Source organism: Stigmatopora nigra, chromosome 21, assembly GCF_051989575.1.
Source record: "Stigmatopora nigra isolate UIUO_SnigA chromosome 21, RoL_Snig_1.1, whole genome shotgun sequence".
Taxonomy (NCBI): domain Eukaryota; kingdom Metazoa; phylum Chordata; class Actinopteri; order Syngnathiformes; family Syngnathidae; genus Stigmatopora; species Stigmatopora nigra.
Genome location: NC_135528.1, coordinates 9849981 through 9869366, shown reverse-complemented (window position 1 = coordinate 9869366; position 19386 = coordinate 9849981). Strand labels below are relative to the sequence as shown.

At 57.2% G+C, this 19386-nt stretch overlaps 1 protein-coding gene across 3 annotated transcripts; it reads right to left on the bottom strand.

The window, feature by feature from the left end:
- Positions 1-125: 125 nt before the first annotated feature.
- On the bottom strand, positions 126-17486 carry LOC144214661 (protein capicua homolog). 3 transcript variants are annotated; one of them, XM_077743230.1, is made up of 22 exons: positions 17213-17485; positions 10441-13800; positions 10091-10349; positions 8691-8852; positions 8504-8636; positions 7747-7849; positions 7468-7653; positions 7237-7366; positions 6942-7114; positions 6341-6506; positions 6184-6272; positions 5591-5945; positions 5394-5521; positions 5159-5310; positions 4907-5096; positions 4595-4763; positions 4368-4522; positions 4161-4267; positions 3924-4075; positions 3651-3794; positions 3411-3536; positions 126-3244 (listed from the first exon to the last, which is right to left on the bottom strand). In XM_077743230.1, exons 2-22 carry the CDS (start codon positions 13663-13665, stop codon positions 2967-2969), a joined length of 6582 nt encoding a protein of 2193 aa, XP_077599356.1. In that variant the 5' UTR covers positions 13666-13800; positions 17213-17485; the 3' UTR covers positions 126-2966. The 3 variants fall into 3 exon arrangements, with proteins under 3 accessions (XP_077599356.1, XP_077599355.1, XP_077599354.1); XM_077743229.1 differs by having other exon boundaries at positions 3411-3794; positions 4368-4519; positions 17213-17486; XM_077743228.1 differs by having other exon boundaries at positions 3411-3794.
- Positions 17487-19386: the final 1900 nt, after the last annotated feature.

The following is a 19386-nucleotide window of genomic DNA, read 5'->3' as shown; positions in this document are numbered from 1 at the left end:
GAAAAACATAGTTGCCAATGATTTTGACAAACAATAGCATAACACAATGTTTTCAAACATAGATTTACTCTGACCCACAACAGCTGAGAAAGCCTTCAAATGAATGTCAGATCAACAACAAAAAGCCCTGTGTTAGATCTTTAATATTTCTTTTTTCTTCTGCTTTCCATCGTTAATAGAAATATTGCACATGGTCAACATGCCTGCTTATGAGATCTCACTCGCCTCATTCATTCAAAAATTCCTTCTCCAATGCAAGGACAATTTATGAAGCACAATCATACAGTACACGCGCGTACACGCACGTCTGCGTGGGTGTCGGCGCGCCGTGGCACATGCAAGGAAGGGCAGTCCTGACTGACTGACTGACTGATGGATAGTCTACTTTTGACCTGCAGCGACCGATTAGAAAACCTGAAGAAGTGGTTTGTTTGTTTGTTTGTTTGCATCCTGAATGGAACTGATAACAGTCAACGTGGTAGACAAAATAGTCATGGCGACTATAAAAATACTGTCTAGCATGAAAAATATACTATGGTGCTCACAGAAGGAGCGGTCGGCGGCCACGTTTACGCGCTACCCGCATGTGCCCCAATGTACGCGCACACCCAAATACAGACCTAAGTGCACATAGTATATGGAAAAATGGTGAATATATGTCTATATATATATATATCTATTTATATATATTTTGTTGTTGCTTTTTTTCCCCCCACACATCCAACAGTTTACAGAGAAATAAAAGCAATACCCATAATAAGAAAATCACTACCCCTCCAAACTCTTCAGCAAAGGAAGCCAAGAGTCACAAAGTGCTATTCCATTTTTCTTTTTGTTTGACTTTAAGTACAAGCTAATCTCTTTGACAACAACAACATTCGCACCATTCTTCTTTTTAAAACCCGTGCAAAAATATACAAATAAGTATTTGGGCCACCTTTAAAAGTAAGGAGAGACGACGACTACTGCTGGGATAAATCCTTTTTCAAGAAAAACAAATGCTTCTACTCTTATGAGAGTCAAGGCCTAAAAGATCAAGTCAGAATGGATTTTTTTTTAAACACCACATCCTATATATCACCAAAAAAATATAACGCTTTTGTTTTGACTCTTTGACACTGGACTCTCATATTAGGACAATTTTTCTCTTGAAAATACATCTTTATCTCATTTTCTTCTTCTTCTTCTTCTTTTTTTTCTAGTGACGTGGCCCTAATACTGTTTTGTTGGCTACGGCATCCCACCCACCCATTCCACTCACTCACTTGCCTGCACTGCTTTTCATTCTCTATGGCACTGAGCTTTCTTTCGCCCCTCCCCCCCCTAACCCACACACACTAAAATTAAAAAAAAACTCCAAATTCCTCGAGAAAAAAAAAAAACCCAAATAAAAGAAAGAATTGTCCTATTGCACCATTTGATGGGAAAGGATAAAGTGTCAAGAAGAGAGGGACGAGGGGAGGGCTTCAGAGACTGCCCTCCAGGGCTGGTCTAGGATCTGCTTTCCCTGAACTAAACCCTAACCAGGACCATCCTGAGCTACATAGCGCTTGACCCGGGACCAGTGCTTAAGGGCACTTTCTAAACAACGCTGAAGAGATAGAGAGAGGTACATCCAGGGAGGAAGGGAGGGAGGGAGGGGGCGGGGGGGCGGGGGGCGGGAGGGAGAACTTGGGGTCAAAGGTGATCCACACGTGGAACAAAGTTATTGCCCCCTCCCCCCACCACCCCCTTTACTAAAACAATCTCTAAAAAACAATACTTTCCTGATTTAACTTGCGGCGAGACGGGCCGCGCAGATTGTGCAAACACCTGATTTCCACTTTTTTTTTTAACAAAGAGACGAGAGTGGCGGGGGCCCCTCACCCGCCCTCCATCGTCGGTACAATTCAAATCAAGACTGGGCTCAGGGGATTGATATGACTCCAAATCAAAGATCCCTCACCCCCACCCCGCACCGCAAGTCCAAAGTCTTTTTTGATTTCCTTGATTGATGGCAGAGGAGACACGCAAGCCACAAGAGAAAAAAACAGCCCACTGAAAAACTGCTCATTTCCACGATTAACGAAAGCGGCAGACTTGGGGGGGGGGGGGGGGGGGTAGTCCATCAGACGACGACAACGACGAGGGCGCTTCTTTCTTTTTTCTTTTTTGTCGAGCCTGACATCTTGCTGCTTTGCATATGAACTTTTGGGAGAGTTCGACCTTCCGTCAAGTTGGACGGAAGATTAGCGGATTCCCTCCACGCCGGGTGATCGGCGGCGGCGGCGGAGGAGGCTCTCGCCGTGGCCGGGCCAACCGGGTGGGAGGGAGGGGCCCATGGCTTGCTCTCGAGAGGTGGATTGGCGCCCAGTATGGCCAATACGTACGTATAGGTGCGCGTGTGCGTGTGCGCAGCATGGAGGGGCCGTGGATCATCATCCGTGGAGGTCGTGGGGGTTGCGCTTTTTCCGTCCCAGGCCACCGTGCTGAGGGGTGGGCGGGCGGGCGGACGGACAGTCCGGTCCAGTCATTGGCCACAGCTCAAACTGCAACTGACAAAAAAAAGTGCCTTTTTCTTTTCCAAAGAGTGCGTGAGTAACAGTCGCATTTGCTCAATGTGTCAGCGTCGTTGCTCATGCTGGCAATTCCATCTGCAACATGCCACGTGGACGTTTCAGTGTGTGTGTGTGTGTGGGTGTGTGTGTGTGGGTGCGTGTGTGTGTATGCGTGCGCTGAATTATAGTCAGGTGAAGCCCTGACCCTGCATATAGTACGTCCATCTGTTTGCCACAGCGTTTGTGTCCCGACTACAAAACTACTGTACAAATGTGCTGAGGGAAGGGCGGGGCCTCCTGAGAGGAAAAGGACCTTTTCTTTCCTCCAGGCAGTATAGATGTTTTTGTTGTTGTTGTTGTTGTTGTTGTAGGACTACACATTCCAGCGTTACCCCAGATGAAGCGCCCGCTTCCAAACACGTGGCCTCGTCAGAAACCTTGGTTTTGGGGCTCCTCCCGCTCGGCGTCCTGGTCACGGGCCGCTTCCGATCCGGCGCCCCCGTCCTCCTCCTCCGCCGGCGACGGATCGAAGGCGGGTAAGTTGGGCGGGGGGACGCCGGCCTCGCCCGGGAAAAGTCCGCCCTCCGGGGTCCCGGGAGCGGCGGCCTGCATGATCTTCTGGCGAACTTCACGGATCTTCAGCTGCAGGCACACCTTGGTGGGGAAGGTGTCCGAGTAGCGGCTTTGGAAGGCCGCCGTGGCTTGAGCTGTGGGGCGCCAGATATCAGTCAAGAGAAACAAGAAGACGCTTCTTGGGGTTGACCAAAAAAAAAATCCATCAAAAATCAATCAATCAATCAATCCATCCATCCATTCAGGACTGAGCGCAAGTTTGACGCCCGGCCCGCCCTCATTTCTGCCATTCCGCCTCACCTGAAGGGAAGAAGCCATGTTCCTGAAAGAGCTGCATGACCAGTGCGCGCCGCTGGTCCAGGGTTCTCCGCAGCGAAGAGAAGGGCGCCCGGTCCAGGTCTCCCAGCAGGTCCTCTCCCTCCGTGGCTGTCGGGAAGCACAGGAGTGGGAGGGGGGGAGGGGGGGGGGGGGGGGGTTGGGGGTACGCGTCAGGGTTTCCAAAAGACACCGGCCTCGAAAGGTACCGCCCCTGCTGCGCACCTGCTCTGTCAAAGGTGAAGATGTCGCCCTCGCACTTGGCGGCGCTTTTGGGCGTGTTGGGCTCCGAGCTGCAGCTGGAGAGGCGGCGCGTCTTCCTCCTGGGCGAGACGGCTTCTTCCACCGCCACCGCCGTCGGCTCCGGCTCTTCGCCGAGGAGGAGGAGGAGGAGGAGAAAAGCGTGGGACGGGGCGGAAAACGCGCGCACTCGCCTTTGGAAAAATGGCCAGCCGCCATCTGTGGTGAAGTGGAAAGGTGGAAGACTTTGTTGTTCACCTGCAGAGTTGCGCCTCTTCTTGCGGTAGCTTCCCAAAATGGCTCGGGGCGAGGTGGCCAGGCTCTGCAGGGTGGGCGAGGGCAGCACCTCCGCCGGGTTGAACTCGGGAAGCTCGGCAAAACGCTCCTCAAAGTAACTCTCCGACAGAAGCCTGCGGGCGGGCGGGCACGGCGCCACGTTAGCCGGCGGGAACGGACGGGCCGTGGATTTTTCTTCTTCTTCTGCCGGCCACTCACTTGTCGTGAGAGTCGGGCGGCGTCTTCTTCAGCGGCGGCGGTCGCAACTTTATCCTCTTGGAGGACGACGGCGGCTCCAAAGCCAAACAAGGAAGCGGAGGAGGAAGCTGTCATTCCAAAGGAACCTTTCATTTAGCTTCATTCAGCCTCACAATGGCTTTCCAATGGCTTTCCAGATATTAAAAGTCCAAGTGGTGCTCCTCTCACCTGTTCATCATTGTCCATCTCCCGTCGTCCTGGTTTCTCGTGGTCCTGGCTCTCCTTCATCTTCCGCTCCCATTCCTTTGCCTCCCGCTCCATGGCCTCTTCTCTAGCTTTGACACTTTCCTCCTTATTCCGACCCACGTTGTCGTCGACATCTTCTAAACGCCACGGGGGGAAAAAAAAAATGGGCCAATTGACGCTCCGAGAGGCCGGCGGCCATCCACTTTTACCTCCCATCTCCACGTCGTCGTCTTCATCCTTGACGACGGCCACGCCGCTCGACTCCTTCTCGCCATCCGCTTCCACGTCCGCGGTGGCGGGCGATGGGCTGGTCGCCACGGCCAGCGTGCGGGTCGCCAACGGGGCGGTGGGAGCGCCCGGGTCGACGCTGCCGACGACCTGATGAGGGAAACAATGACGTGGTGGTGCTCTTTCAATCAAATCAAACCATGATGCCACACGCATGCTTCCGTGTGCCGCACGTAAATGAAAGGCGTAATTATAATAAGAGAGAAATGTTCCAAAAATGAACCGCTCTTTACCCGAGCGTGACCCGAGACGGCCGAGGCGCTCTCCGCCTCGTCCTTCTGGCCGGCCGCGGGGGGCGCCGGTGTCATCGGAGCGTGCGCGGCGGGCGCTGCGACGGCCGGGCCCGACGGCGCGAGGCAGAGGTTTCCGGTGGGGGCTCCGGTGGGGGCTCCCGTCGGGGCTCGCCGGGGCAACGGCGCGGTCCTAAAAGTAATGGCGTCAGGGCCGCCGGCTTGGGCCACATGGCCGAATTGAAATGTTTCAACCTGGTGGGCGGTGCGGCCAGCAAGTGGGCCGGCAAGGGGGCCGGCGGGGGCCGGGCGGCGGGAGCCACCACGGTCTCCAAGGGACTCCCGCGCCGCACCGACGCTCCGTCAACGTGGCCCTGGACAAGGGGCACGGGCGCAATCTGGATGACCTGCGGAGGGCCGACGGCTTACAATTTCATCCCAAAAAAAAAAAACTTTTGAGGGGATCAAGGCCACGTTTGGACACACCCACCTTGTTTCCCACGGCGGCTCCGTTTTGCATGGGGAGAGGTGGCGGCGGCGGCGGAGCCTGCGGAGCCGTGGTCCCGGCCCATACCGTGGTCACGGGAAGTGCCATCTTGCTCTCCACCTGAGCCAAGACTGAAGAGGCAAATGGCAAATAGTGGAGGACATTTTTCGAAAGGGAGTCTGTCTGTCTGTCTGTCTCACCTCCACATCCCATGGCGGCCGTTCCCGTGGCCCCGGGAGCGGGCGCCACGTCGGCGGGCGCCGGGCTGGCTCGCCGCCGGGTCAGCCGGGGCGGGGAGGGGGTGCGGGGAGCCGGCAGGACGTACTTGGGAGCGGCGGGGGGAGAAGGGCCCACCATGGACAACGGGGGCGGCTGGAGCTCCGTGGGCCCGGCGGGGAGCCCACGACCCCCCGACGCCGACCCAGCCGCTCCCGTCCCGACCACGCGGGCTTGGGGCGGGGCCACCGCACCTCCTGCTCCTCCCATGTCCTCTTGCGTTGCATTTCGGGCCGTCCCCTGGCGCCCGGCGCAGGGCCGGGGGGAGCCGGCAGGAGGCTGCAAGCCGGGAGACAAAAGTTCAATACAAAAAAAACGTTTCTCATGGCCTACAGAGTTAGTTTAGTTTTAGGTGTAGTTTTAGGTTTAGCTTTAGTTTTAGCTTTTGGTGCAGTTTTTTTTTGGCAAGGACTAGCATTACAATGAAGTTTAAATGAAAAGACTCAAGCTCCTCAAGCGGCTAATGGCAGGCGCACTTATTTCCAAAGGCGGAAGGGCCGTAGGTGGGCGTACGTACCCGAGCGTGGGGCTCGTGGTCGTCTTCTTCGCTGTCCGTCACTCTCTCCTTGCACTTGAGGTCGATGGAGCCCTCGGGACAGCAATCCTCTGAGGACGGGACACGGCGACAGCCGGTCACGTTGGCTTTAAAAAAAAAACGCCATTGGTTTCCTCACCCATGACGTCGTCGTCCTGCTCGTCCTGGTCGTCTCCCTCCTCTTCGCAGATAACCATGCGCTCCTCGTCGCTGGTGACATCCTCGCCGGCGCCGCCTTGGTGGTGAAAAGACCGGGGCGACGGCGGCGGCGGCGTTCGTTTTCGGAAAATGCCTGCTTCGTCCTCCTACAGAGCAGAAAAATACACCATTTTGCATTTCCATTCATTTTTGCTCCGTGAACAAAGAAAGGGCCTTCTACAAAAAGTGACAAAGAGCCAGCCATTCATCCAAGAAATCTTCTCAATACGGGATCAAATCAGGTCCTCATCTAATATGCTAGCAACTTTTCCAACTCTTTGAGGCCATTCCATTAGCCATGGCTTTCTCCTATTTGTTTATTTATTTATTTTTTTGGGTCAATGCCGCAAACTCATCGTTGCCCCGGAAACGAGCCGTCTGGCACAACTTCAAAAGGCGGCGGAAAAAAGCGCGCAGACGTTTCCAGATGGCACAAAGACCGGTTTAGCGCCGTCAAGGACGCTCGACGGCGACGGCCACGGATCTTTGGTGCCAGACTACGGCCAGACTATCGGCGGCAGACGCCGTTGACGGGGCCCGACCTTTTGGCCGTCTCTCCGTGGCTCCGGGGCGTCGTGCACGGCGTCGTGAACGGCGCCGTGGGAAAAAGCCCGGGGGCGGGGGAGCCGGGAGCCCGGCGGACGTTGGCCTCCGCCCGTCCAAGGCAAATTCATCAGCTTACACTCCGGCGGCGCCCGAGTCTCCAAAAGCGGCTCTGGGGAAAAAGACACCCAAAAATGGAGAAAAAAAAAAAAAAAAACAAGGAAGCCCACAGAGAACTCTTATTGCAACGTACTAAAAGCGCCGCCCCGCGACGCCCCCCCCCCCAAGACCTACCTATAGTTTCGGACACGCTCCTCTCACGCACCACGTCCTTGACGCCCCCGCGGCCGTCCGACAGCGACTTGCGGCGGTCCTTGTTGCACCACTTCCAGTCGGGATGGGCTCGGAAGTGGGCCTCCTTCACCTGCAACGGAGGTCACTTTGACACGGCGGCGACAAAAGGCCGAGGCTCGACGCGGGCCACGCCGGCGTCGAGCCTCGGGCACCGGGTCCCCGGGAAGCCACCTGGAAGGCCAGGTCGTGGTACTGCTGCTTCTCGTTGGCTCCCAGCGCGTACCACCACTCTCCCAGGATCTTGCTGACGGTGCGGTTGTCCTGGTTGGGGTGGCGCTGATGGACCAGCGCCCGGTGGCGCTTGCTGAAGATCATGAAGGCGTTCATGGGCCGGCGGATGTGCTCTTTCTCTCTTCTCTGTTCAAAAGAGGGAGCCAAAGAGGGAGCCAAAGTTGGAGCCAACTTTCCCAAAATTGACCCGTTTGATCGGCTCTTTGTCTCGTCACCCACCTTTCCGTCGGCGTCCTTGGGGAGAGCGCTGAGGGACTGGCTGCGTCTCTTGGCGGGGCCGCGCCAGGGCGACGCCTCGTTGGGGGCCACGCCGGGGGAGAACCTGCAACGGGGTGAAAAATCAAATGAATAAATAAATAAATATGGGCCTCCGATTGCGCAACGCTAACGTCACGGCCCGTGATGGAACGTCTGTAGCCATGGCAACGCCACGGCACCGGTTACCCGATGGACACGGCACTGCGGCCCGCAGACGACGTGGGAGGCGGGCCGTGAGGAGCGCGACGAGGCGACCCTGAAACATTTCTTTCAGCGGTGTGGGGAGAAAAAAAAAAGAGAGAGAGAGAGAGAGAGAGAGAGAGAGAGAGAGAGAGAGAGAGAGAGAGAGAGAGAGAAGGCACGCTACAAAGCAGACAGCGTCTGAGTCGGCGGCAAAACAGAATGGGTCGGGCCGTGAGCAAGAGCGGCGCCATTGTGTGTCTGTGGCGCACACGCCAGCGCCTTGGCCACATTTGAGTGGCACTCTCCAAGGAGGCGCTTTTCACAGCAAGACTGAGTAAAAGGAGCATCCCAAAGAGAGCCCGCACCAGTCACGCAGTGTAGGCGCACAAATACATAGATAGTGGTCAAAGTGGCAATGCGGGATTTGGGGCCTCAACACTCATGTCACGTCACGGTATTGGGACGTGGAGCGCTATGTCACCTTATCACCTTCTCTATCAACCACAAAAAAGGTGGTCAAATAAAGAGCACTCACGGGTCGTCAATGTCACTCTCCGTCTCGCTATCCGTCCTTCCCCTCTCGGCAGCCGCGCTGTTGTTGCCCGGGGGCGGGCGCGAAGGCGACGCCCTCTCCGAATCCGGCGCCGGCGCCACGCCGTGACGAGGCTCTGAAACGGCCAGCGTGAGTTGTTGGGACGAGGGAATGCCTTTGACGTTCCCACCTAGACTTGGGTGGACGGCATCCACGGCGACGTCCACGGCGGCGTCCACGGCGGCGTCCACGGCGGGCCGGGCGTCCCAACTCCATGGGCTGGGCTCCAGGAAGGGGACCAGCGAGTGCCAAGGGAACACGGGCACCGAACGCGGCTCCACGTTGGTCCACACTAGTTGGGCAAAAAGAGAAAAAGGGACATTTCTATGATAGCACGTACACAGACACTTTGCCCTCTTGACCTGCAGACTGGAATACTGTGCTGATCCCTTTTCAATGCAAAACATTTCACAACATTGGCGTGCTTTGAGAAGATGGCTACCAGTCTACTTACAAGTGATCCCGCCCGCCCGCCCGCCTCACTTCCTGCTGATGCCAACGCGCTCGCTCTATATTTAGAGCGGCCAGGAGTCTCAGCCACGGGAGCCTCCGCCGCCGCCACCACCGCCCCCGCCTCCTATTTTCACATTGACTTTGCATTTGCCGTAAAACTAGAAGCAAGGATGGCCGCCTTTTAGCATGAGGCTTGTGGACTCCATATGAGAAAATCATACGGTCTAGAAATATATGCAAGTCTATATGACAGGCTGTGTAACACACTCGGATGGGATTGTGTATTCTTCTCTTTTATCGGACAGCCGAGGCGACTCCGGGCTACGAGGGAGAAAGGGAGGGAGGGCGGCCGTGCCAAGGACGTACGCCAGGGCGTCAGCGGCGGGCCAATGGGCCGGCGCGCTAATTCTACCCGCGTCGTCATGACAACACGCCGGCACGAGGCTCGTCCGTCCGCGCGTCCGTCGGACACACTCGTTGCACTGGCGTCTAGACGCGTGGATATTTTCGGCCCGGGCGAGCCCCGCTCCGTATCTCTTCCACGCACACGCGCGCCGGTGTCAAGGGTAAGACCCACGGCCGCGGCCGCGGCCCCTACGCCGACGGCTAAATGGTCTGAAAGCACAACTGGGCGCAAATCCAAGCTTCTCCGTTGCCCCAAACGAAAAGAAAAAGGAGAAGAAGAAAAAAGGCCATCTTCACGCCCAAGTTATTGCGTGGTGGATGCGAGGAGAGTTGTCATGGCAACAGTTGCACAGCATGCGCTTAGCACCTTTACTTATCTCACACAATGTGCCCCCATAGGATCCCCCTTTGCCAAAATAGGTTCGACGGCAGAACAAAAGACACTTGCCGCCTGGGCGATCACGCCACGGCAAAGCCGTGCTAAAGTCTCGTGAAGAGGAGCACGGAAAATGGAACGACACCTTCTCTCTCCGCAAGCTTCCCTCCTTTCCACTCCAAACTATTGCGGGAAGGAGGACCATCTCCGAGGACGTGGTCCTTCTCCCGGGATTGCAACAACTCGCACAACTCTGCCTACTGGCTCCTTCTCTGACTGAGCGAGGCCTTCCTTACCCGTGCCTGGGCGACCCATGATGATCTGCTTGCGAGGGGCAGGGTGCGAAGACTCGCCAGGCACAATGAGCGGCAGGAGGGCCGTGGGCGTGGGGTGGCAGGCCACCGGCTGCGGCAGGGCCCCTCCGCCGCCGCCTCCGCCAACTTCCCGGTGGCCCTCGGGCTTGCCCTCCCGGCCCGACGAGGAGAGGACGGGGCCCACGGCGCCGGACGTGGAGCCCACCGATGAGGCGTGTCCCGTCGACGCCGGGCTGAGGGACTGACAAGCGAGGGTTAGCGTATTAGACCGCCGCCGAGGCCAAGTGTCAAATTGAAAACACAAAAAGCAAGGAAGGAAAAAGTCCACTCACCGAGCTGGACGTGACCAGAACCAAGGCCGACGCGGGATTGCGGAGGAGAACGCCGCCGTTGCCCGTGGCGCCGTTAATGGCCACGGGCGCCTGCAGGCCCGGCGGAACGGCGTGCCGGGCCGGCTCCCTGGATCGCCCGCGCTCCGAGAACTTGGCCAGGGGGACGTCGGGGTTGCGCACGATGACCGGAGAATCCCGCAGGGGCACCACGCGCCGCCCGGACGCTTCCTGGGGCAACGGGGACGCCGGCGTGGGGGAAACCAGCATGGGCGGCGGGGTGGAGGCCGCCGAGGAAGGGGGCCGGCTGCTGGCGCTGCGCGCTCGTTGGAAAGTCAGCGCGGAGGAGGTCGTCGTCGCCGCTTGACCGTGGGGGGAAAGGACTCTGAAGGCGGCCGGACCGAGGTTCAGGTTCAGGTCGCCCGCCGCCGCAGCCGCCGCCGCAGCCGCCGCCATCTGCGCCTGCTCCGTTTTGCCGTGGTAGTCGTGCACGGCCTGCAGCGGAGGCGCAGGGTGGCCGTCCACCTTCCTCTTGTTGGGACTCATGGGCACCGTGAAGGTCAGGTTGCTCTGAAAAGTTGGCACGATGCCCGACAGGTGGCGCTCCACCCCCAGCGCACCCAGCGCACCCAGCGGACCCAGCGCGCCCAGTTTGGTGCCGCTCAGTTGGCGGTGACGCCGCGACGACGGCGGGGTGATGGGGCTGAAGTTGGCCGGCCGGAAGCCAAAGAGCGGCGAGGGCGACGGCGACGGGGTGGGCGAGAAGGGCGACTGGTTGGAAACGGGCGAGAAGGAAGGCGTGCCCGAACGGGAGCCCCCCAGGGACACCAGCATGGTGGCCGCTTCGCACTCGTCAAAGTCAAAGCGAGACAGGTCCTGCGGCAGCAGGGAGGGCAGGACCAGGCGGGGGCGAGAGTCCCCCCCGCGGCTGCTGGCCTCGCTGCTCTCCCGGGAGGTCTCGTCCCAGTCCAACTCCGAGCTGGCCCGGCCGCCGCTCAGTCGCAGGTCCGAGGGCGTCAGGGTCCCGGTGCTGCCCGCCCCGCCCCTCTCCCTGACGCCCCCGCCCCCGCCGCCGGCGCCGGCCTCCATCTCCTTGGTCCTCATGGAGAGGTGTCTGGAGCAGTAGCCCCGGCGTTGAGACTCTTTGGAGCAGCCCTCGCGGGAGCAGAGCCTCCTCCACTGCTTCCCGTTGAACTTCTTGCGGATGCCCGTCGGCGTGCACACCACGTCGCCCTTCTTGTACCTCTGCTGGGCCGCCGTCAGAGGCGTGCGCGAGCGCGAAGAGGAGGAGGAGGTGGAGCCCGAGCCAGAGCCCGAGCCAGAGCCAGAGCCAGAGCCGCCACCGGATGCTTTCTCCGCGCGGGAGGCGGCGGGGGGCAAGGCCGGGAGCTGAGCGCTGGAAATGACGGCGGCGCTGGCCCCCGCGGCCGGGTCCAAACCCAGCAGCACCGAGGGCGGGGGCGGGTTTAGCGGCAGGTGAGCGGAAGCCATTCCCATGCCCCGCACCAGCGGCGAGGGGTGAGGGTTGAGGTAGCCGGGTGGGGGCTTGGAGAGGATGTGGCGGTGTTGGGGAAGCGCCACGGCTTTGGGCCCCGACATAAGCGTTCCCATGGGGACCATGTTGAAGTGGGAGACCTCCATGTCCTCCTCGGGGGTGAGCGGCATGTACGAATGATGTTGTTGCTGCTGCTGCTTGGCAAGATTGTCCCGTTCTCTCTCCTGTTGTCTCTGCAGATCCATCTCTCTGGCCAGGTCACAGTCCAGGTCCCACCGGCGCTCTGGCTCGCGCTGCAGCTCGCCCTCCGGCTCGCGCTGCGGCTCGCCCTCCGGCTCGCGCTCCCGCTCCGGAGCCAGGCTCAGGACCGAGGCCAACGGGACGGCGTGCCCCGCCGAGGAGACGGGAAGCACGCGGGGAAAGGCCCTCCCCGGGGCCGAGGCCACGCCGGCGGACGTCATGCCCCGGCTCAGACGGCAGACCTCTTGCTCGATTTCGTCCCTGTCCTCCCTCTCCGTTTCCTGATCTCCGGCGCCCTCGTCCAACTCTCGGGACGGCAAGCCCAAGTCCCACGGCGCCAGCAGGAGCCGCAGCGTCTGTCTGGACACCCAGACGGCCTGCGTGGACCCGGCCGCCGCCGCCGCCGCGTCCCCCTCTTGCCCCGTTTTCTCCTCGGACAGCAGGACCCGGTAGCAGTTGACCACCGCCGGGTGAGTGTCCACCTGGGTGACCACTCCCTCTCGGTACCACTGGCCCCCGGCGCGTTGCTCGTGGCTGAAAGGCACGCAGACGCGAGTGCCCGGCGCCACGGCGTGGAGGCCGGGCGGGGGGGCGTCCAGGATCAGGTCCACCGCCCCCGGCGGGCCGCCGTGTCGATAAGGGTAGTGGCAGAGCGTCTTCTGACCGTTGAGCTGGACCTCCAGGCTCCCGTATCGGCCGTCCACTCCGCGCACCACGCCGGCGCAGAAGGCCGAGCGCCGACTCTTGCCCTCGCCGGCCCTCTCGTGGCTTCTCAGCAGCTGACGGGCCAGGACCCGCTGGTTTTTAAGTCCTTTGGCCAAGGCGTCCGACATGGCCTCCGACACGTCGTCCGACGCGCCGTCCGACGCGGCGTCGGGCACGGCGCGGGGCGGGCGCAAAGACACGTCCGGCTCCAGGTCGGCCGAGTGCTCGCTGGCCGTGTCCGTGGAGGAGCAGCGGGGGAGCGGGCTGACGGCCTCCGAGCGGCCGGGCCCGGGCGGTCCGGGAGAACGCTCCGGGGGGTGTTCCCTCTGGCCTGGAACGCCGCCCTCGGGCCGCGAAACGTGGGACGGGTCGGGGGCCCCGCCGCCCGACGGCAGACGAGGCGGCGTGGCGCACAAAACGTGGCCGAGAACGGAGCAGTGCTCCGACGTGTACTTCTTCTTGGGAACGCGGGCCTTGAAGGTGGCCGTTTTGCGACTGGACGAGGGGTTGGGGCTGCCGTTGGCGCCGGGCGTGCCGCCGTCTCTGGGCGTGCCGCCGTCTCCGGGCGTGCCGCCGTCTCCGGGCGTGCCGCCGTCGCCGCAGTCCGTGGCAGAGGGCTCCCCGTCGGACGAGAAGGAGAAGTGACGCCGGCTTTGGTCTTCCCGACTCTCCGAGTCCGAGTCTGGTTTGTCGCCTCCTTCGGGGGCCTCGCCGGCACCCCGCCGCTTTCCCCCTTTGGCCCGGGTGGAGGGGGGGGAACGCCGGCCCTGCTTTTTGATGGGCTTCATCTGGTCATGAAGACGGATGGACGGGCGGACGCTGTTTCTCTATTCCGCCGGCGGCGTGGCGTCTTCTTTCTTCTAGTGAGGCGTCCCCGGGCCCTCTGCCGTCATCTGGTCTGGACCGGGCGACTCTTTTCGGTACTGGAAAAAAAAGGAAGAAAGAGCCTATCACCAAATGCACCTTTCTTTATCTTCTCTAGTCATTCCAACTCATCCAAGGTTTCTTGACCAGACGTGAGAACATGGACACCTGTTGCCAGTCACACCAAATAAGAATAAAAGCCAGGCGTGTTAGCCGTGGCCCAATAACGTGGGAGCCAGCCAGAAACAGCGAGAGTCCTCGCCGAAACAACAAGACCGAGTAAGATTTGGACAAAACGGTCGGCGTGGCCGCAAACTTGGACGGAGACTGGCTGGTAGTAACGAATGTGAGTCATTGACGCCGGGATAAGACGGCACGGGCGCCCGCGCGGCGTTACGTAAGGCCTGCTACTCACGTGACGTGACCAGAGCGCCTCCGTACCGGGGAGGCGGCGAGCGGCCATCAAGTGGCGGGCCAAACCCGGACTAGCACTTTGTAGTTTGCCCGGGCAAGTCTTTCTCCTCCCCTTTCAAGTCCTCTTTCACACGCGCACGCGCACGCACACGCACGCACTCTCTCTCTCTCTCTCTCTCTCTCTCTCTCTCTCTCTCTCTCTCTCTCTCTCTCTCTTTTCTCTCTGGTTCTTTCACACACTCTGCATTTTACCCGGGCTAGTAGAGGCGGGGGAATTCCTCGTTGGCTCGCATACTGAAAGCCTCCCTTTGGCCGCTTCTGGAAAAGCCAGCGCCTCGCCTCGCCTCGGCTCGCCTCGGCCCGGGCTTTTCTCCTTCCTTTAGCGCAATTCAATGCGTCAAGAGTCAACGCGCCCATTTCCTGTGGAAGGGCATTAGCTAACTTCCCCTTTTGACTTGATTCCCCCATTTTCTCAGCGTGAGCGCATCTGCTAGCCACGGGCCGCTTTGGGAATGGACCGGTCGGTCCCGCTCGTCCGCCTCGCTCGTCCGCCTCGCTCGCCTTTGCGCTTCGGCCCGACAAAAAGTCAATGGACAGCTTGATGGGCTAACACGTCAAAGCTTTGGACGTAAATGGTGCCATTGGGTGTATTCTGGCCATAAGTGACCCGACTCACTTTTCAAATGAGCTACAAAAGATAAAAGCGCGTTAGCTTCCAAAAGCAATGACGCTTCCAATGTTACTTTCTAATACATCAAAACAAAAGTCACTTTGTGTGAGGAAGAAGAAAATTGCCCTGGGCAAGCAACAATATCATTATTGGAACGCATGTATCACAATACAGTAATTCTAAGACCCGACAAAAAAAAAAGAGGGGGGAAAAAAACACCACATCATGACGGGTGCATCTAAACATAGACTATCACAATTTTACGGTATTTGCAATAGTTAAAAAGGAAAAAAGAGAGAGAGAGAGTCTGGCACTGACGACGGCCTAAATCTAATGTGCTGCTAGCATGCTAACACAAACCAAAACAGATGCATCAAAGACACCGAGTCCTTTCTTTGAAAAACCAACGACTCCTCGTGACGGCCTAACAGTTGAGGTCAAATGGCGCTTTCTGAAGGGTCCGACATTGCCCACTCCAGGCCTCATCCCACTCGGCCAACACTGGCCAAATGTTGCCTTCTGGCACCGAGGCAAAAGGGAGACGGAGAGCAAAGGCCGCCGCGTAGGACGCGAGGAGGCCAGGGCCGCGAGGAGGCCAGGGCCGCGAGGAGGCCAGGGCCGCGGGGAGGCGAGGGCCGCGGGGAGGCGAGAGCCGCGGGGAGGCGAGGGCCGCGAGGAGGCGTTCAAATCATCCACTGTCCCCCACTAATGCTCCGAGATCGCTCGCTCTAAGCGGAAAGACTAAGTGAGTAACAGGATTATTACAGATGGGCCTGCGCACACTTCATTCAATTTGATAAGGGACACAACATATTCATGAACATAGTTCAATATTCATTTTCATGTAAAGATGTAAGATTGTAGCCGCCGCCGGCTCATTTCCATCTTTAGCGGACGGAGCCCGCTCACTCGCGTCCGCACGTGGGCAAATAGAAGTAGTAAGTGGTCGCCATTTTTTATGGACTGACGCTCGCTTATGGAGAGCTAGCGGCATTTAAATTGAAAGTTAAAGCGAGCGTTGTGGAATACGCTTTGCGCAAAAACATTTGACTTGTCCCATTTAACGAAAAATGGCCTTTCATTAAAAAATGTAGCAAAAACAATGTGTCTGACCCCCCCAACATCAAATGATTCCGTTGCAAATCCATTTGTTTGTTTTTTTTAAATAAGGGCTTTCATTTGATAGAAATCTGGCGACAAAGTCGACACCATTTTTGTTTACTTAAGCCATCGTTGATCAGGTCCAAAGTGACAAGTCCAATCACGGCCACAAAGGCAAATAAGGGACACGCAAATAAGGCAAATCGTTTGGGGTTTTTTTGGGTTTTTTTGCCCATTTAACTGTTGTCATTTGAAAATACAATGTGAAATGGATCAGAGGCTCCCGACGGCCTTTTTGACACCCCCCCCGCCAACCGACGACACTTGATCAAAACTAACTGATCTGGTTGAAAGTGCCTATGATCTCAACAAGCCATCAGAGCATTTTGGACACTTTGAACTGCATGTTTTGTTGTTACGTTTGAAAGTGAGCAGTGGGAATAACATTCCGGCATTTTCATTCAGTGGCTACGTGAACGCAGCCGACCTTTAGAAGCAAATGCAAAACATTGCCACCCCACACAAATGGCCTTTTCAGACTCTTTCATCCTGTGAGCTTGTTTACAAGTCAAAGTGAGCATGAGCGAATGAGCGAGTGGCCGCAAAAAAAAAAAGGACGCCAAGCACGACGGGTCGGCACGCACGCAAGGCCGCGAGAAAACTCCAAACGAGAGAGACGCTTCTTCTTCTTCTTCTTCTTCTTGTGTTGAGCAGACAAAAACACGCGTTGGAGTCGATTAAAAGGGTCAGCTGGGGCCCATCTGAGTGTGACAGCTGTGCGGAATGACAGCTGAGGCCTTTGGCACAACTTTGCACGCACTCCCGTCGCGTCGTCAGTGGCGATTGGCTCTATTGTAAATGTTGTCGTTGTTGTTGTTTTTTGGGGGGAGTGGGGGAGACGACGAGGCCGTATTGACCGCCACCCTGTTCTTCTCGTCTTGCAGACAAGACGAGATAACGAGAGCCTGTCTGTCTGTCTGTCCGTCGGCCTGCCTGTCTGTCTGCCCGCACGCTATACTCGCAGTTGGCCAGTTATGACGTTGTATTGAATTCTCGTGGAAAACTTTGAGACAGGCTCACTATGTCGAGACGCTCCCTTTTTCTCTCACAACCCCCACCTCCCCTTTCCGTTCCTTTCCACGCACACGACAAGCTAGTCTCCGCACTAAAAGACACCAAGGCGCCTGCCCCGAATAACCACGGTTAATGCCAAGAAAGAACCACATGGAGAATGTCAACGACTCGCCGGAGTGCCGCGGGAGAAGCTTTGGTTAGCTAACACTTACCACACGGCTAATGTGGACGAGAGTCCCGCTGCTGAGTCCGCTGGCGAAAATAGGGCACGGCGAGGCGAGGCAAGGCCGCTCCGGTCGCTCGTCCGCGGCTAACAGTCAGTCCACGCTCATGTTTCTCCGGCCGAGCAACTTCTAACGAGAGGGCAGAACAGACAGCGAGCGCCCCTGTACATTCTACGCTACCGTCGCAAAATGGTGAATGGGGAGCCCGAAGCCTTGACAACCAGCTCGCTCGGCCATTGGCGACTCGCGGCCAGGTCCAGCAGCCAATGGCGACCCGTGGAGGCGCGAGGGAGGCGGGACGACACCGGAAAGTAACATTGGATTGACGGGGCGAGGCAGCCAATAGCGCTGAGGGAAAACACACAACAGCTGTTGGGAGTCTGAGGGGGGCGCTGGCCAATGGGGTGACACTGAGGGCGTGTCCTTGCGCAAGCGAACTCCTTGAGCCACTCTATTTGACTGGCTTTGTTAGTTTAAAGCAGAGGTTCTCAACACGCACAAAAAGTCACATCTTATGGCTAAAACATTACGTCCCGTCACTTGAGCGTTGTGAAATGGCTTTGATTAAAAACATTAGCCTTTTGTGGTCTGTTTTCTGTCCTATAGGTTGATTCCAGCCTGTAGAGAAAAACAAAACATTAACTTCCATTTTGACGCACTAACCCTACGTGCTCTATCGACCAATCGGAGGCCACCAAAACCACCACAGAATACAAGTCCCACCTCCCCGGCCAATCGGCATTAACACTCTGGGCGGGCACACGTCACCTTAGCCGCACGCCATTGGCCGAGGACGCGAAGCTTTGGCCGGCCAATGGCTGAATACGGCGGTGAGGTCATGAGAAGCTTGTTGCCACCACATCCGCGGCTAAACTGCAAAACCCCGTAGAATAAGTGCTCCAAATGCGGGATTAAGCTTTATTTTTACGCCGAGTCACGTACGCGTGTCTCTCTTAAGCGTGTGCGACAAAGTGTCCACAAACACACGCTTGCACTTACATTTGTAAGATGGTTGCTATAGCTAACAAATGGCGATTTGAAGCTAGCCCACGGCAACGGCGCCCGCCGTCTGCCTGGCAGGCACGCAACCAAGTTCAAATGACTACACCCGGTCATTACATAAGACTGCCTTGCCACGCAAAAGTAGCAGTGAGCGTGACTGTGCACACGTTGATAGTGATAAGCATCAAGGCAAAGTCTCTTTGCACTTGGAATTTGTTTAGATGCTGCAATAAGCCAAATTGTCCACCTGAAGGCGCCATTACACCGGCGCAGAGATGCTGTTGAGTGTACACGAAAACGAGTCTATGAAAGGTCAAACGTTGAATAAAACACTCAACAATGTGTGATAATTAGCCGTGCTGCGGTCTGCTTTCTGTCTCGGGACCTCCCTCCAGCACCCCTGACCTCCTCCAGTGCGTGAACTTTGACCTGGCCCCCCTGCCAGACAACAGTGGCTCTCGGCTGGAGGCCAAACAGGCCGTCAATCACGTCGTGGCGGTGCCTTCGAATGCCACCGCGGAAAAATGGAAGGTTAATTAACAAGAGGGCTTCGGAACGACAATGGGCCGACGGGGGCAACATTTTAGCACATCAGAGCACGGAAATACCAGCCATTGTTCATTTGTAAAAGAAAAGGAGGAGAGTACTCGGGAAGAAAACAAAAGACTAATTGAGCAAAACAGGCCAGTAACACGAGTACAATAAGCAGTTGAAAGAGAACAATGTGGCCAATATCACCATTGAAACTAAGCGAGAAAAACAATTGTCAAGTGTACAACACTGGTCAGTGATGCAGTGCTGCACTTTTTTTTTTGTCAGGAGGCGCTAGAGTTACAGTTTTTTTATGGGATCATTCAAATGTCGTAAAAAAAAATTAGGTTGGGGGGGGGGGGGGGGGCGTTTTGAGACCTGGCAACAAAACAAAACAAGATGACGAATCCACTTTTACCTGTTTTTAATGAACCCTGATTATTGTTTTAATTACACGTGAAGATGAACACGACGGAGACATTGAGCGGTCGCCTGAAGAGATGCCGACCAATGGAACAGCAACAGTTAACACAATGTTTTGTTTTGTTTTTTTAAACATTTTTCTAACGGAACCCTCCAAATATGAAAATATATACACAAATAAACAATTGTAATAAAAAAAGAGAAAA

What these genes read in the sequence shown, in the direction of transcription:
- LOC144214661 (XM_077743228.1), bottom strand. Translation starts at nt 13,665, where the DNA reads ATGAAGCCCATCAAAAAGCAGGGCCGGCGTTCCCCCCCCTCCACCCGG. An exon ending in CCAAGGACGCCGACGGAAAG is followed by an intron (nt 7,654 to 7,746) that starts GTGGGTGACGAG and finishes TCTTTTGAACAG; the next exon opens with AGAAGAGAGAAAGAGCACAT. An exon ending in GGCCGCCATGGGATGTGGAG is followed by an intron (nt 5,522 to 5,590) that starts GTGAGACAGACA and finishes TTGCCTCTTCAG; the next exon opens with TCTTGGCTCAGGTGGAGAGC.